We start from the raw sequence: 17,853 nt of genomic DNA, 5'->3' as shown, positions 1-17,853 counted from the left end.
AGGTGTGGCTGTGTCTTTCAGCTTTCAGCTTCAGATTGACCTCTGGTGGTGCGTGCTGTGCACTACATAGAATGAAATTAATAGAAAGTGGAGCACCTGTATTTGAATGATGGTATTGAAATATACACCCTTTAGGATTTCTCCATACCCTGGTATACTGTAATACCATGATACCACCCAAGCCTAGTAAAGGTTTCAGTAACATTCAAGGAAAGTGCTTCTCAGGTAATCAAACCACTTCTGAAATCTTCTTACCCACATCGGAATTAGAGAGGAAGGTGCACCTCTTACAATTTTTGTAAATTCCCAGTCTGACTACTAAGCCCATGTTATGCAATGATGGGCCAGGAGTGTAGGGGTGTGACAGCAGGCAGGGACTGAACTTTTCCTCGAGGCTCTCTTTCTTTACATTACACAACTACTTCTGTCACTTTTCACATATACAAACAAGCATAACACTACTTGCCTCAGAGGAGAGACTGTCATCAATTGACTTCAAAAACACTGTAGGCCTCTGAGTGTGGCCATTTGGAACAGCTATAAACCATTTTGCCTTTAAATTTGGTGCTGCTTTAAATTTGTGCTGTTTATTTTAGTCGGGATACAGTAGTGCGTCAGCTATCTTGTGACTCAGTTATTGTAAACCATATAGAGATATTCCAGAATAGACAAATTGAGTTAATTAAAAAAATACTGATCTAAAGAATAAAATCAAAACATATTAAAAAATTGTTTTTTGGGGTCAAAGGTACATAAGGTCTAGGTCATGGTCAGACTCAAAGTCCCTCCAACATAGACTGCCGCCAAACTACCATATGACAGTGTTTACAGTGAACTATCACAATGGGCCATGAAAGCTGAAGATGAGGTCTGCAGTGTTGTTTATCTTATCAATTTGGGTGCAGGGTTAGAGAGGAACAGAAGAAAATGTGCTTTTTGTGTGTGTTGTATTAACAGTGCATCACCTAATACAATCAGTGTCTTCTGTTGTTAGCTCCCACTCCCTTCCCCCGCTCCCATGTACTTTTTGGTGTGAAATTGCTTTTCTTCTGCTCCAAATTGCTGTGAGCATCTTGATGGGAGTGGAGGCACAATCCACTCTGAGTTAAATGACAAAGAGGGTAGCACCCAAATGAAAACAATCATCAAGCCTCATCTCAATGGCTGTTTTGTACGTACAATTGTCGCCTGCAAATCTATTAACCAGGCAACCCAATTAGATTCTAGGATGAAGCACAAAACTGCGAGAGACCAAAAGCGTGAATGTACTTTCAATGAACACAGAGATCACAACTGAGGAAGAAACACAGATAACATTTTTAATTTGCTTCAGCGTGCAAGAAAAAAAACAGCCAATTGCTGAGATTGAAGGAAATGATTGAATATTGTGTGTTAGATTCAGACTGAACAGATTTCCTCATTTCTGCCTTTAAATCTCATCACAGATTCAGAGCAATGGTTTAATAGCAAATTTCTTTTTCTTAGCTACTTTGAAACACAAAGAATATGTTGTTGTCTACATGATTAAAGAATTAATATGATCAAGACAAAAAGCAAACAGTGATTTAACTGTCTGACAAGTAAATGTAGTGACATATTGAGTACAACTTTTGAACCTACAGACATAAATACAGTAAAATCTCAAATAGCAGCCTTTGTCCGCCTTAACTGCAGAGACAAGCAGACCTTTGACAGAAATAATTAGGCTTGTGTGGTATCAATGTATCGCAGTATACCAGGTTATTTAGAAATATCAAAAGTATGTTTTTTAATACTGTCATAAATACAGCTTCTCCTTTTTCTATTAAACTCATTGTATTTAGTGCACAGCGTGCACCACCAGACCTCAGTCTCCAGTCTTTACTGGTGGAACAGGCAGCTGAAAAAGACACAGTGACATCTAGTGGTGGAGGGAGAAGTTACAGGACTGTAAACAGCCAGAGGCCAGAAGGCAGAGAAAAACTGTGGAGAATAAAAGCTTGTTTCTAGCAGAAGTAACCAATGTGTCAACCAGATGTTCCAACCAGTTTCAGTGAAGAGTGTTTTAGGATGAAGCCTCATCAGTCTTCCGTAACTGAGAGAAAATTGAATTCAAAAAGTGTACAGTTGCATTTCTCTGTTTGATAAGTAAAACAAGTGTGGGAATATTGCTTTTCTAAGCATTTTGTGCTTTTCTATTTTGTATTTTTTAGTCTGAAAAGCTGAAAGTATATAGCTCACTCGCCTTCCACAGGGAGGGAACAGCTGGGGGTTGTTAGCCCAGCACATTTTTACTACACACTTAACCGTATAGCCCAGTGAAGTTCCAGCAAGGTGTGATGGTATGAAAATGACATAACGCCCTAGTCTGATCTCAATCAATAATTAATTGTAGTCAGTTCTACTTTGCTCTTCTGGATGAATAGGATGACAGGCATTTGTTCATGTCAGTGTAATGACAACTGGTTCATGTGTTGTATCTGTTTGCATGTGATGTAGTATATATGTATGTCCATCCAAAGGGAAAGACAAAAAAATGGCTAAATGTCTTCTTTTTCCTCACAGAGAACTTTAGAGGCACCTAAAAGTCCTTTTCTGAATTTTTTCTACTACCTTAAGGTATCTGAGCAGGGAAACATAATTGTTTTCGCTCCGCTACACTATGTATGTTCGTGTGTGTTGGAGAGAGAGAGAGAGAGAGAGAGAGGCAGAGAGATGGGAGGAGAAGGTGGACTATTGCACAAAATGTTTGTGTAAGTTATTGATAACTTACTTGGACTGCTGCCATGTCACTTTTTGGCTTGCATGGTCAAACTTGTGATATTTTCTGGTAAACTTACCCCAACCCACCTGACCTGGGTCTGGGTCAATCACGAACCGATTCCTATAAATGCATTCTTTTGCCTTCATAATTATTAATACCACCAATAATACACACGTCAGATGCATATGTCTCATGCATTAAGTGTTGCTTGAAATATGACCCATGCATTTTGACTATAGCTGAAGTTACCTTAAGAACAAGTCAGTTTCCTGGAATGGCAGCCTGTTATCATTCCAAAGTTGTCAAATACCACCTCTTTTGCAGTGATTTAGCATAGGATCCTGACACCAAAAGCCACAAGTCAAATGATATGCTGCTGGGCGGCATAAACTGAGAATACGGTCAAAACCACTGTGCTATTATACACCCCTGGGCTGCTGGATGGCACCTGCTGTGGCAGCATGATATGAGCACAGGCAGTGTCAGTTAAGTGTGTGGCTGGTGGCAATGTAATTTAACAAAAATGAAGGACCCTATTGGGTAGGCGACAGGGGTTGTGGATTGATCAAACAAACCAGGGATTTTCATACAGGAGTACTACACCTTACCATGTGCCTCTTTTGTTGAAACATAATAATAATATGGAATAAGAGCAGCAGTGGAGTAATGAGTCCTCCTGACTGAGAGATCAAACTAGAGCAGCCATCGTTCTCTGATCAATACCTGTCACCACGGACACCAGGGACCAAACAGCCATCTCCCACCAGCAGAAATCTGCAGACAGGAGAGTGTGTTTTCTTGTGTGTGTGTTTATACTATACAAATGAGTAGGAGATGGTGAAAATGGATGGTAGACAAGAGAAGAAATAAGTGTGTGTATGTGTGTGTGCTGTAAACTGTATGAGCACCTCCAGCCTCTCCCCTGGGTTGCTAGAAACTATAGCTTATTAGGGCTAATGGGCTTCTTTAAGGACCTTCCGCTCATTATCTGGACACTTTCAGCACTCTCAGCTCTCGCACAGTCTGATTTACCATCATGTAAATATGAGATCCATGCCTCATGTCCCAGGGTTATGCTTTAGCTGACATTCTTGGTAAATTCAAATTATCTCATGACACAATTTCATGCCATTTCTTTATGTGTGAATTCATGTGTGGTTTTGCTCTGCAGTTAGGGTTAGGGTTTTCCACCTAATTTACATTGTTGCACACTTCTGAATGATATCAATATCCTACTTTCATAAGAAATACAGCTTACAACAGCATGAGAGGCCTGCAGTCTGGATGTTTCATTGAAAGTGTGAACCATCCTGCTCATTAATCTTTTCCCAGAGTAAACTAAAGCCAACCACACCCACAGCAATGTCTCTCTCTCTCTCTCTCTCTCTCTCTCTCACACACACACACACACACACACACACACACACAACAGTAGGAACATATAGAATATGAATTATTAATATGGCCTATATGTGGTGAAACTGGGTCAGTGTGCACTGATGTGATGGTTTTCAAACATTTCGCCATAGGACTGCAGCTTGCTAACACTGGCACATTTACAGAAATGATGATAAATTTGCATTGCTCTTCTAAATAAATTAATGAAATGACGTGTATTGTATGTTGCTTCCATCAACAGCACAATGGGTATAGGGCACAGTTCCACAATACTGAATCCAACATACAATTCTGAGTCACAGCAGGTTAAGTTTGAGAGTGAGTTTTCTTTTTTTTTAATAATTAATCACTGATTTCATTATAGTGTGAATACCTTCACAAAAATGCATTGTTACAATTCATAGTTTCATTTTGATATTTATCCTTTGTAATGCAAGTGGGCCTTGATTCAAATTCATTTAGTCATTAATGACCTTTAGGAATAGAGGAAATGTAAATGAGAAACCAGCAGAGTTATCTGACAGGACACAGCAGCAGTTCCCTCAGGTGGTTATTGAATAGTTCAAATGACGAGTGAAGTGGAGAGTGAAGAGTTGTATGACCTCAGCTTACAAAATGAGTTTACAGTAACAGCACACCTGGGTTCTTGTTTCTGTTGTTCATCATGATCCTTCATATTGAAGAGAAGCTGCTGGATCTTAGTGGATTTTATTGGAAAGCAGTTCTTTATCAGGAACTGCAATGTGTGCAATGTGAAACCAGCGTTAGAACCAGGAGTACCTTCAGTTTCACTCTACATCTCGGTTTGCTTTACTCTTGCTCTGCCTGAAACTCCTGCCCTCCTCCTCAATTTTCTTTGCCAAACATTCTCACTTGGCTGGTTACTTATTTGTTCAGTGAAAACTTGGACCCCCCACCAACACACACTCAACCTTTAGTGTATTTTCTATGTCCCATTTTTTTTTTTTTTTATCTCCACACGTTCATATTGTCATCTACCTGACAGACTTTGCACACTCATGTCCTTCATATTAGCAGCCATCTGCTTTTGGGCTAAATGAGTCCAATTTAAAAAGAGAAACTCATCTTCATATTCACAATGAAGCTGCTACAACAAGAACAAGCTCTGTTATCGCACATCCCATGGCAACATTTAGAGATAACAGCTAAAAAAAACACTAACTATTAAACGAAATGCAGGCAAATTGAAGATGAAATTGGCAGTAGCTCAGAGAAATACGTTAAAGCGCTGCCTTTCTGCTGCTGCTGAGAGCAGTGGGGAGCTGAGACAAGTGGAGAAAAGTGTCCAATCACTGCCAGGCGGAGCGATGGGGGGACAATCAATGGAACTGCATGAGATAAATGACACAGATTTAAAGACTGTGAGATGAACAAAGAATAAACACTACACTCTGCACACACACACACACACACACACAAACACACAGAGAGGAACAACCACAAGGCTGGTGAACGGTTGGATAATGCAGTATAAACACCATGAACACATGGTGCTGTAACTCTGTAAATTGTGATTTATTGCAAGTGCATGAATTGAATTGCCTCACACAACAACAACAAAAAGGACAAAACACCAACATTTCTATCATTCACAAACTCCACATTTAACCAGAACCTGCTGCTTCAATTCCTTTATCGCAGAGAGAGGCAGATAAAAATCATAAATTACTTAATATCCTTTCAATGTTTGGAGTGTTTCTGAGAGCAAGTCATTTTACTTGCTTTATCTCTGCATAGTGAAGGCCTGTATTCAGCACTCACACAGCTGCCCAGAGGGCAACAGTTTTCACACAGAGAATGAACAGCTACTACGTCTTTTAGATGCTCTCTGCTGCTTTCTCTGACATGTTTTCATTATTCTGTCTCTACTGCAGCACAACGAACATGAAATGTAACATCAGGCCTCATGTGAGAACCATATTTAAGAACAGACTTGTCCTTGAGTGGAATGAACAAGTGCTTTAAGCGATTTTGTAGCATTCAGCAATTTCATCAGATCTTTTGCCACTAACAATATTTTAGTCAACAATGGTCTGTCTTTCTCACTCCACAGTGGTAAAAACACTTCAAACAATTCAAATGCCCTAATTTAATTAATTCCATGTTCAGACATTATAGATGGTACAGAAAGAAAATAATCAAATTAATCATAACTAATGCAAAATGAATAGTAATGGTCACAGCATCAGTGGGATGTGCATCATGGCTTGCCAGTTTAATCATATGATGACTTTATCTTGTAATAATTTGGTATTATATATTAAAATCAGGCTCAGATGTCTACACTGTTGATGTGGACATAAACATCATCAAACTAAGAGAACTTTCACAGTCAGCCTTTCAGTTTAAACTCAATGTGCAGAATTACAGATGTATGTCATATACGTACTAGCTGCACTTCATCAACACTTTATTTAGCTGCTGCTGTTTCTCAAATAATGGTTCAAAATGAGGGCTGAACCCATTCCGTTAAGTAACTCCAGCAACTCTATTTGCAAATCGTAACGATGCAAATTCTTTGCATCAAAGCTTCATTCAATACAGGACTGTTCACATAATTATTACTAGGGTCGGGCCTGTGTGAAAATTTTAAAACACATTACTGTACTGGTTTAATGAATTTTACCAGGTGACCCACATGATTCAGCAATCAATCCTGAGTGGAAGATAATGACACTGTGTCCCAACAGAAAGAGACTGTCTAACTATCACACAGCATCACATAATACCAGAGCTCTGTCTCCACACTAAAGCCATTAAATATGCACTTCATGTAAACAAACCATGGTGCCACCAGCTGTTCAATCAAATCAGACTTGAGATATAAACACTTAAAAAAGGTGGCTGAGAAACCTACCTGATATCTTCCTATGTTTGTAATGTTACTTCTTATACCAGAAAACACACATTTTATTTTGGGATAATTACTAGAAATTACATACAAGATAGTCAACAGCAAGTGTCGTTAGCCTAGCTTGTTTTTAGCGATGGTCATTTACCTCAGCAAAAACTTTCAGATTTCCAGCAATCTTCCTCCAGCCAGCTAGTACTGTGTTTAGGTTTTTATAGTGAAAAAAGGAGGTTTCCTTTAAACAATTCTTCATTTCAACTATGGTGCTTTCAAATCGGAATACATAGAAACACAGTGTCCTACAAAAGTTCACCTCACAACAGCACCTGCAGCCAGTAAGGACAGCTCTTCTGACTCAAAGCCAGAATGTTGCCATATTGTTGCAATTTGAGTCTTTTTAAGAGAATGACTCTGCCATGTCTCCTCTCACTAGCCCAAGAAGTCAACAAACACAGTGCCTGCCACTCCCTTCTCTGCTAAAATTTGCTCTCTCTTATGTTGCGGACTCCTGCCGCCTCTGCAGTAAATTAAACGTGACCTTCAGACACTAGTTGCTGCATTTATAAATTTACAAACATGATATTAGGGTTTTAATATTACCAATAGAATGTGAGTTGGATTTAGTGCTGTAACTTAGGCTACTTTTAAAATTGCCAGAATGTGACAGCTTATGTTGCTGACAGGTGATGTGATTTGATGTGATTTGATGGCATGTTTTCGCAAGATGGAGGAAGAGAGAAAATAGCAAGGGGCAAAGAGAAGAGACTTGAAATGAAAGAACGTGTCCAAAGTTTAGGATAACTTTAAACTGAGCAACAGGAAAGCATTGCACAGTTCAACTTGTTAAACCTAACTAGCGTATCACAATAGCATAATGTCAGTGCTTCAGCATCTCAGCAGAAAGCATCCAGTCTATGCATCCAGTCCAAACGTTTTGTTTAGCGACCACTTTCCTCCTGGCCAAGTAGTGTCAGAGCAACAGGAAGTGAGAGGGCATGCAATTACAGTACACAAATGCAAATAGCAGACCTGTCTTATTAACTTTTGCTCTTTAATGAAGCAAGAGTTTTCTTATTCAGTTACTCCAATAATCGTATCAGTAGATTACCTGATTGCTAAAATGACTGACAGCTGCAAAATAATACAGTATGTACTGTGAGTGAATAAATATTTGATTTTGCTGTACAATTTTGAGACAACTTCCCCTTTATTTGAGGGAACAATACTAATCACTGAGCATGACTGCTTAAAAGGAATATTAGATTTACTGGATTTTTATTTTGAGGTTTGACTGGCTTTGAGATAACATTATCCTCTATCTTCTGCTCAAGAGTTGTAAATTTAGCTCACAGCAACTTAATATGATACAGTCAAAAAATTGGTTTTGCACATATCTGATTCATCGTCAGCATAACTGAAAAACACGTCACCGTCACACTGAACATCCTGCTGAACCCTGTTCAACCTTTAACACTTTATATGGAATAATTAAATAAATATAGTTGAATATTTATATTCAAAGTCAAGTCAAAGTCAAATCTGACCCAACTGATATATTTCTGGAGTCGGGAACTGCACTGGGGCAGTATCTCTGTATCATGGTATACCTGCTAACAGTATGTTTTTCAATACCGTCGAAAATCCAAGTGCTGCTCTTTCTATTAAACTTATTGTATGTAGTGCACAGAATGCATCTCCAGAGCTCAGTCTCCAGTCTCTACTTGTGAAACAAGCTGCTGAGCTGACAGACACCACGACACCACGACACCTAGAGGTGGAGGGAGAAGTCACAGGACTGTGAACAGCAGGAAGAGAGAGATAGCGTGCGGAATAACAGATATTTTTAAAAAATCTAACTTGGCGAATGAAGTATTTATTTCGATCAAACCTGGAGCTTGTTCTTGTCATTGTGATTACAGTGAGTTAATAAGGTAATAAAGCCTTGTCAGTCTTCTGTGACCGAGAGAAAGGTGAATTCAAAAGGAGTACAGTTGTATTTCTCTGTTAACAAGTAAAATAGGTGTGAGAATATTAATTTTCCTAACATTTTCAGGAAGGTTTGAAGTATTACATACTGCCCAAGCCTATAGGGTACAGCCCAAACTTCAATTTGATGAACTACCTCTGTGACTGACAGGTAGAGCAGGTAGTCATCTAATTGGAAGGTTGGGTGAGTTGGGTCCCCAGCTCCTCCGAAGTATGTCAAAGTATCCTTGGGCAAGATACTGAACCCCAAATTGCTCAGTGCCACCAGTGTATAAGTGTGTGGGAAAGGTTACTGAATAGCAGTTGGCACCTTGTACAGTAGCCTCGGTCACCAGTGTGTGAATGTGTGTGTGAATGGGTCAATGTGACATGTAATGTAAAAGCATTTTGAGTGGTCACAAGATTAGAAAAGCACTACAAATACAAGCTATTTTCCATTTGTTCAGGTATTATCAAAAAACAGGGACAAACTATGACAAAAAGTAACCCTAGTGTTCCCTTACTATTACCAGGTAAAAGTACATCTGTCAGAGGTGAGATGTCCTCTTCTTAAGGACAGTCTTCTTTCCACTGTCTTCTATCTAGTCCTAAACCCCCTGGCTCAAGGTGATACATGAAAAAAGGCGGTATGCATACTCAGTCACTCACGTCTCTTCTTGCCTCTTATTCATCACCGTTAATTTCAGCTAAATCTTTGGCCTTGACTGAGCCTACGTACCATTTCAGCCATAACATCCAGAGGAGAAAAGCTCTCTAGGAGGAGGTTCCACTGTGTCACCCAGGCTCCCTGAGTCAGGAGAAGAGAGGGAGAAGAGAAGAGAAGAGAGGGGAGGGAGGAAACAAAGATGTCTACAGTAAATTAAATCACCAGAGCCTTCAACATACTGCTATGTTGAAATACTATCAGCTTTAATATTTTATATTTACAGTGAGAAATACAGACCTCTAAAATGTATTTTACATGTGTTTTACCATTCTTTAACTTGTCAAACTACAGTCATATATATTGACTATGGTTTGTCATATCTGAGACTTCGACCACGAGACAGAATGAGAGAATGTTTGTTTCATGCAAACCTTGTTTATGATTATGCAACATGTTAAACACAAAGCATCAGCATTAATCACATCAAGCCATCCACCCACAACAGTTCTCCTCCCCACTTCTCTTCCTGAAGAGAAAAAAAGTGGGTGGGAGAGGGGGGTATCTTTTGTACATTTTGATTCACGCCAATGGTTATTTTTTTGTGCTTCCTGCTGTGAGAGGGAACTCCCAATATCAAGAAATTCTAATAATTCTAGTTCTTACACATGTTTTCCAGAGAGCTGTAATCTCTCCAAGCAACAAATCAATAGTTAGGTTGATCACATCATTTGTGGTTATGTTTCTGTTTATTAGTGCATGTTTCTTATTATTTAGTGCATAACATTTATGCACTTTTCAAAATAAAATGACAAAGACACGCTAACCTGAAACACAATACACTGTGTAATTGAAAACACACAGAGGCTCTGACCTAAAATTAGAGCTTATAAATAATATATGACCTTCCTGTACAATAACTGCATTCAAGATTAATGCTGAATAGAACCTGATTACACAGTAATCTTGCTGTTGATGCAACTGCCTGCGCACACAGTCAAATCTCCGGGGATGGGCGGGGAGAAGAGGAGGAGGAGGAGGAGGGGGGAAAACAAACAAGTAAACAGCTGAAGATCAAAGATGGAATAAAAATCAGCAGTTCGGCTCTTTCCTCAGTCGACTATCATCCTTGTAATCTTGAGGCGCTGAGACACTTAAACACAGGATCCGTCACTGCGTGCCTCTGTGGAGCATACTGTATGTGAGGTTTAGAGGGGGAGCTGAAGAAGCAGAAGCTAAATGACTGAAGGACTGAGAGGCAGCAGAGGCAGAGGTTTGCAGAATAATAATACCAATACACAGTGTTTCCTATATACATGAATACTGAGTATTGAATAAGTATTTAGGAAGTATTAGGAAAGTGGCGTGTGTTGTGTTTGATTTGAAATCAATCTGTGATTTAGGGGTTAAAGGTCAGCAGACTTGTTTCACCTGGCAGGTGTACGTTCTTGGTTTGAACACAGTGCGGGAGTCAGTGCAGGCATGAGTTAAACTGGCCCGCAGCCCACCTCAGCCGAGCTCTAGCAGAGGGGGATATGGATGACAGGAGGCAGCACTCAGCTCAGCTTGTTCTCAATTCATTATTTCGATCATTGTGATTTGGTATTGTGATCTGCGGCAGCCCTATTGACCTAAATACTTCTCAATGAGGCAAAGAGGAATTTTGAATGTCAACGTGGACTGTAGACAGCTGCTTTGGACAGTTGACATTGAAGACATACAAATAGACTGTACGTACAGCTCTACTAAAGAAATGGCCCTCATGGTGTGATGTAATGTAGAATGATGTAATGAAGGCACTGTTTGTGGAAAGATATGTTGCTGTTGAATTTTCAGATGCTGTTAGCAACAACAACATAATTCCATCCACCTCCACTGAATCAAGATGAAGAAAACACGTTCTCATCCCAAGTCATCACATACTATGGCTTCTCAGTAGACTTCCATTAAGCTGCCTGTGGTTATGTTAAGGCAACAAAAGCAGATGATGCCACGGATGGTTAGGATTAGACAATGAAGTCACTGATGGTTAGGATTGGGGGGAGGGAGGCACATGGTAAGTTGAAGAATAGAAAAAAAACAGACTTTCATGGAGAACTTTCACTACCTCATAAAAGTCAAGGGTTTGTTGCATTCATCCATCGCCCCTCCCATGCGCCCTAAAGGGAGCTTCGTGCTCCTTAAATAATGTTGTTACCTTCAGCGTTTCAACCTGATGCCATACAGCAGGGTTATCATGCAGCAGATGCCATTTGGCAGCGTATAATAACACTAGGAAGGGTTTTGTTAGTTTGCATTTATATATATACAAAAGGTGGCTTTTAGCATTGGGATCTTACACCAAAAGCACTGCAAAAGGAGTGGTATTAGACTACTTTGAAAAAAGAACAGGCTGGTTCATGTCATTGTCCTACCAAGTTTGTTAAATCAAAACCAATAATACCAATGATACATTATCTTTGACTTTATAAGTAAACAGAAAACTTCATGATCTTTCGAACGTTTAGAACTTCAGTCCACAGGCTTCAGACACACACACACACGCGCACACACACAAGCACGCACGTGCACGCACGCACACACACACACACACACACACATAGGATTAAATGTACAATGTATTTCAAAATATGCACAATGTGTTCAAAGTCCATGTAAACAGCAACAAAGCAGCACCAAGTCAAGTCACAACCAACATTTGCATGCTTTTAATTAGTGTAAAAATCTCTTGAAGTCCCTTTAAACAGTGCAGATGTGACAGAGAAGCATGGCTATTAGAGAGCCCCTTCTCTGAAGTCACATATTAAATGAGCCAAATCCTGCTGTGGTTTAGTTTCTTCTATTTGTTTTCTCTCAATTTAAGAGTAAGCAATGCTGAACACACAAAAAGACACGCAGTAAGCTCATTAACTGAGCTGATATCTTATATAGACAAGTGGCTCTGAGTATTTCTCGAGTGGCCTTGAGAAGTCCTTGTTTACTGTGTGAATGGTGCAGCTGTAAAAACCTGGGAGTTCTCTCTTCAGGGAAATGAAATATAAACATGAGCCCAGAAAAGTGCTTTTATAGTTCAATTTGACTCTAAGAATCTTCAAAACTCCCAAATATATACTAAGACTATCAGTATGCAATATTTAAAGAAAACCATTAACTACAGACACAAGACATGTCAGTCACAGTAATCTACCAAAACCTCCAAAATAATAGTGTTTGAAGCTTTTAATGGTGTTCACAAGATCTGGCCAACTATTTAAAGTGATAGTTCACCCCAAAATCATTAATATTTTTTTCTTTACCTGTTGTGATTTTATCAATCTGGAGAGTTTTAATGTGAGTTACCGAGTGTCAGAGATATTGTCGTTAGAGATGTCTACCTTCTCTCCAATAAAATGGATTCAGATGGTGCTCGGCTTGTGGTGCTCAAAGCACCAAAAACAACCAACGAAAAAAAAAAAAATTTAAATAAAAAAAAGATATAGTCTCTTGTGTCTTTCCAGAATTATGACCCAGTTGCTTTTGATAATCCACAGACCTTGTTCTGAGCGTTTTCATTGTAGCAATTACTTTCTTTCTACCAAAGTATACCCATTACGGTAACACTGTGCAACAGGGCTGGGCGATGTGGCTTTGAAAAAATACCACAATATTTCCAGCTATATTGTCATGCAAGACATATATCTTGATATTTTGTAATCTACTCTAAACTACTGAAAATGACTAGAATACAAGATTACAAATAAAATAAAGTTACAAATAAAGTATGATGTTGATGTATTTGCTGTGGACTTAAAGCTTCTAAACATCAGTTGGATTTTAGCGTTATCACTAAGTTAAACTGTTAAACTATGAGGATTCATCCAATGCAAGTTGGAAACAAACTAAAAGCTCTCCAGTTCATATATTGCAAAGATTTCCAATTCGCTCTGGTGCTCCGCGGTCACAAAATGTGACCAAATAGACGCGATTGGAGCTCTGCAGACAGAAAAACACAAATGTCACCTGCTCACACTACCAACACTATCACTCGCTAAGTTAGACTGTTACTGCAGCACCGTTAAACATTATGATTTATTCTCTGTAAGCTGGAAACTAACTAACAGCTCTCCACTTCAGATATTAATAATATTTGCAAGTCATAGTAGTGCTCCATGGTCACAAATGTGTCACAGGTGAACACAATCAGCAGACAGCCTGTCACTCAAGCAGCTACCTTAAATATGTGCAAATTTAGGTCTAAATAAAATGTTAACAGATGAGGATTTTTTGGGGGTTTTTTTAAAAGAAAGAAAGAAACTTAACTCCCTCCAGTTGTCATGATTGTTAAAATTAGCAACAGAGACCTAAACATTTTTACATGGGGGTCTATGGGGACTGACTCACTCAGCAGTTTTTGGTACTTCCATTGGCTTAATTTTTTAGACGTGAAGGTTGCCGCTTGGTCAATCAAGGACATGAAGTCAATTTAATTTAAATTAATTTAATCTAATTCAATATAAGTCAAGTCAAGTTAAAGATGTACAGTTCCAGACCGGTGATTCGAGCTTGTTCACAGCTGAATGCTGGATGGGACAAATGATGTGATGCCTCTTTTAGTCCGCATCAGGGGCATGCTCTATGCCTTGAAGGTAAGAGTGCATGCTCAGACTATAAAGGGTGTAGTGGGTCTGCTATGATCTTAGAAGCTGAAGTGGGTGTCATCTGTCATGTTAGTAATACTGCACATTGCTTCTCCAGTTATCTTGCCTTCCATAGTGCCCTCTGCTTGTCAGTCAGATCCACCACTCACTCTGCAGCAGCATCAGCCTCTTGCCCAAATATGGTCACTTCTGGCTCCAAAAAGCCAAAGATGGCTACAGCTGAAATGCCAAACTTGAGGCTTCAAAACAGCAGCCCACAAACCAATGGGTGACGTCACAGTAGCTACATCCATTATTTATACAGTCAAACTGAAAACACTGATTACTGCACTTCCCACTGGCACTGCAGACAATATTCAATGATTTATAGAGCAACGTTTTCCTCCTCATCATGATCTTCATGTGTAAAAATCAGATGAGTCCCCCTTTAAGCAACATGAACACCCACAGTGTGTGAACAAAGGCAAGTGCGCCCACTATTTGCAAATCTCTCCTGTGGTTATTAATCCTGTAAAAACACAATCAACACAACATCACAGTGCTGCTTGACTGACAGCTGATCTGTCATCAGTGCAGAATCATCACAGCAGTGAGCGCTCTATCACAAAACATGACGGCAAAGTCAATATGAAAATGCAGAAAACAAAAGCAGCATTTTGAAGCCGCCCAGTTTACTATTGAATCAGCTGCTCCTCAGGAGGGCACCAAATGGGCTCCCTAGTAATGGAGCTCATGATATAGTAGGTATCCATGGCGACTGCATACCCATTTCACTGCTTATGAGCATTTTGGACGGAGACGTTTATAATCAAACTAGGATTTCACGGTTTTGTGACCTCGGTGTCCTGTGTAGCAGCCTGAAGCTTTGTAACTGGTGAATCTGGAGGAAAAATAGAGCATGCAGGGGATTGCATCTGGAGACAGGACCTTTCTACACACACACACACACACGCACACACACACACACACACATAACACACAGCAGATATGACCCACACCCAGCTGGCAGTGAGCACTCAAAGTAACAGTAACTGTGAGCCCTCAGTGACACAAGAAAGCAAAAGCAAATGCACTGATTGGCATCAATAAGTTATAGTTAACAGTTGCATAAGCAGCAGAGAGAGAAGGTTAGCAAAGCACTACTGGCCAAACTCAGTGCACAATAAGATCCTTGCAGGAAGTATTAACAGCTCTGAATATCTTACTCGTTGCATAACTCAATCAAAAATGAAAAAGGGTTTATTAATATTGATGATGTACATGGAGAAATGTAAAAAGCTGCAGTTATGCATCACATTAACCTGTCAAATGTTTCACTGGGGAGCCTGAAAAATTGATATAATGTAGATTTATTTATTTAATAATGACAACTGAACAAAACTCACATTTAAATTTAACACACGTTACCTATGAATTTCCATCACACCTTGATACAAATTATGGCCAGCATATTCTCAACAATAACTAATCAATGTATTTGCATCCTGTAATTGTCTTTCTGTATAATACTTCACACTGACAGTGGCAGAATGTATATGGATAACAAAGTTGGAGCAATATCCCTAAAACACGAATTCAAATCATTATTTCTTTCTATTCAAACATGAGGTGTTAGTGGTACTGAGAGCAATAGCAGTTGGGCAGTAAGCCGTTCCTAACAACTGCAAAGCATCTCTGTCATGCACTACTGATGCAGTATCTGGAGCAAGCAATATTGTGGAGGTATGGCGACAACACTATAGAACTCTTTTTAATTGTGTCCATAGTGATTTATATAAAGTAGGTAATATTGAGAGTGATGAGACACTGGTGATCACATCACAAGAAGTGTCCCAATCCATAAATAAGCTCTCTGATAATAAAGCAAGCGGATTGGACTGTACAAAAGAGGATAGCTCCTCTTCTTGCCATTTGTTTTACTGGTTTTATGATGCATGGGCTGTTACCAGACTCAGTGTTGTCTCTTCTTTTAGTGCCTGTCATTAAAGACAAAGCTGGTAAAGTAAGTAGTTTAGATGACTACAGACCCATTGCTTTAGCTAGTGTTCCATCAGAAAGTCCTGGAGAGAATTCTGTGAGATAGATTAAATGACTTTATTCACTCCACACACAACCAGTTTGGTTTCAAAGCTGAACATGGCACTGACCTTTGTATATATGCCATAAAGGAAATTGTGAACAAGTATAGGGGTCAAAAGTCTTCAGTCCTTATGTGTTTTTGATGCTTCTAAAGCTTTTGATTGTGTGAATCATGCAAAGTTGTTTTATAAACTGTATTAAAAAGGGGTTCCTAAACATATTGTAAGAATTTTGGCGTACTGGTATGCCCACCAGACTATACATGTAAAATGGGGCAGTTGTATTTCATCCCCATTTGGGGTTGGTAATGGTGTGAGAAAAGGGGGCATTTTGTCCCCAGTTCTTTTTAATGTATACATTGATGGTGTGTCTAGTCAACTAAAAGCATGTAATACTTGATGCATGATTGGTGACATTCTCGTGAATCATATATTGTATGCAGATGATCTTGTGGTCTTTAGTCCATCTAGCGCTGGCTTCCAACAGCTCCTTACTATTTGCTCTGTATATGGTGTGGAGCATGACATCATATACAATGCTAATAAAGAGTGTTGTCATGATCTGTAGATCCAAAGAGGATACAAGTCTAAAATTCCCTGTCTTCAAACTTTCTGATAACAATCTTGATGTATGTAACAGGGTGAAATATCTTGGACATTTCAGCATTACAGCAGAAATGACAGATGATGATATTCAGAGGCAGTGCCGGATGATGTACACTCAGGCAAACACTCTCTCAAATAAATTTGGCATGTGTTCAAATGAAGTGAAGATGTCTTTGTTCAGAGCGTATTGTACACCACTTTATACTGCCCACTTGTGGTCTAAGTACAAAAAGACAACTTTACAGAGATTGCAGGTGGCTTGTAATAAGGCCATGAGAATATTACTCCAGAGACCTAGGTCGTGTAGTGCCAGTGACTTGTCTGTGGCTGCAGGAGTTAATACCCTCCAAGCTGTTTTAAGGAACCTCATGTATAAATTTATCTGCCAGCGTGATGTTTTGTCTTTTAATCATATAAATATATATATATATATATATATATATATATATATATATATATATATATATATATATATGGACCCTTAGTCTAGATTAAAGGATTGATTGATTGATTACCACTATAATAATAATAATAATAATGGCACCAGTAGCATTACCAATAAGAATAACAACAGCACTGACAACAACAATGGTTGAAACCGGATGTTAATATTGGTTGTCAGGCAAAACAAAAAGAAAAACAAAACAAAACAAACTACTATTACTACTACTACTAATAATAATAATAATAATAAATACATAAATAAATACATTTAGAAAAAGATAATAATAAGAGAGTTGTGTTCAGTGTTATTGAATGAGGAGTTTGTATTTTCCAGAGAGATGTAGTCTGTAAGTAAGTTTTTCCAATGTGTGATGTTCCTTGATTTCCAGTTCATGAGGATAGTTTTCTTGGCGATAGTTAGGGCTATGAGAAGTAAACAGCTGTTG

At 39.0% G+C, this 17,853-nt stretch overlaps 1 protein-coding gene across 5 annotated transcripts in view; it reads right to left on the bottom strand.

Annotated features, from left to right (window-relative positions):
- LOC121942216 (SH3 and multiple ankyrin repeat domains protein 2-like) overlaps positions 1 to 17,853 on the bottom strand; it is a 337,093-nt gene that overhangs the window by 299,742 nt on the left and 19,498 nt on the right. For 4 of the 5 annotated variants that reach the window (XM_088081324.1, XM_088081305.1, XM_088081308.1 and 1 more), the window contains exon 2: positions 9,718 to 9,786. The exons of the other annotated variant lie outside the window; for it this stretch is intronic. In XM_088081324.1, coding sequence (XP_087937450.1) covers positions 9,718 to 9,729 — 12 coding nt within the window. In that variant the 5' untranslated portion in view covers positions 9,730 to 9,786. The remainder of the gene's footprint in view (positions 1 to 9,717; positions 9,787 to 17,853) is intronic. 5 annotated transcript variants of the gene reach the window in all.

The sequence above is a fragment of the Plectropomus leopardus genome, chromosome 1 (assembly GCF_026936395.1).
Source record: "Plectropomus leopardus strain MGB_pleo_1.0 chromosome 1, ASM2693639v1, whole genome shotgun sequence".
Lineage (NCBI taxonomy): Eukaryota > Metazoa > Chordata > Actinopteri > Perciformes > Serranidae > Plectropomus > Plectropomus leopardus.
Note: the sequence above shows the minus strand (reverse complement) of the source record. Positions and strands in the feature narration are given on the sequence as shown.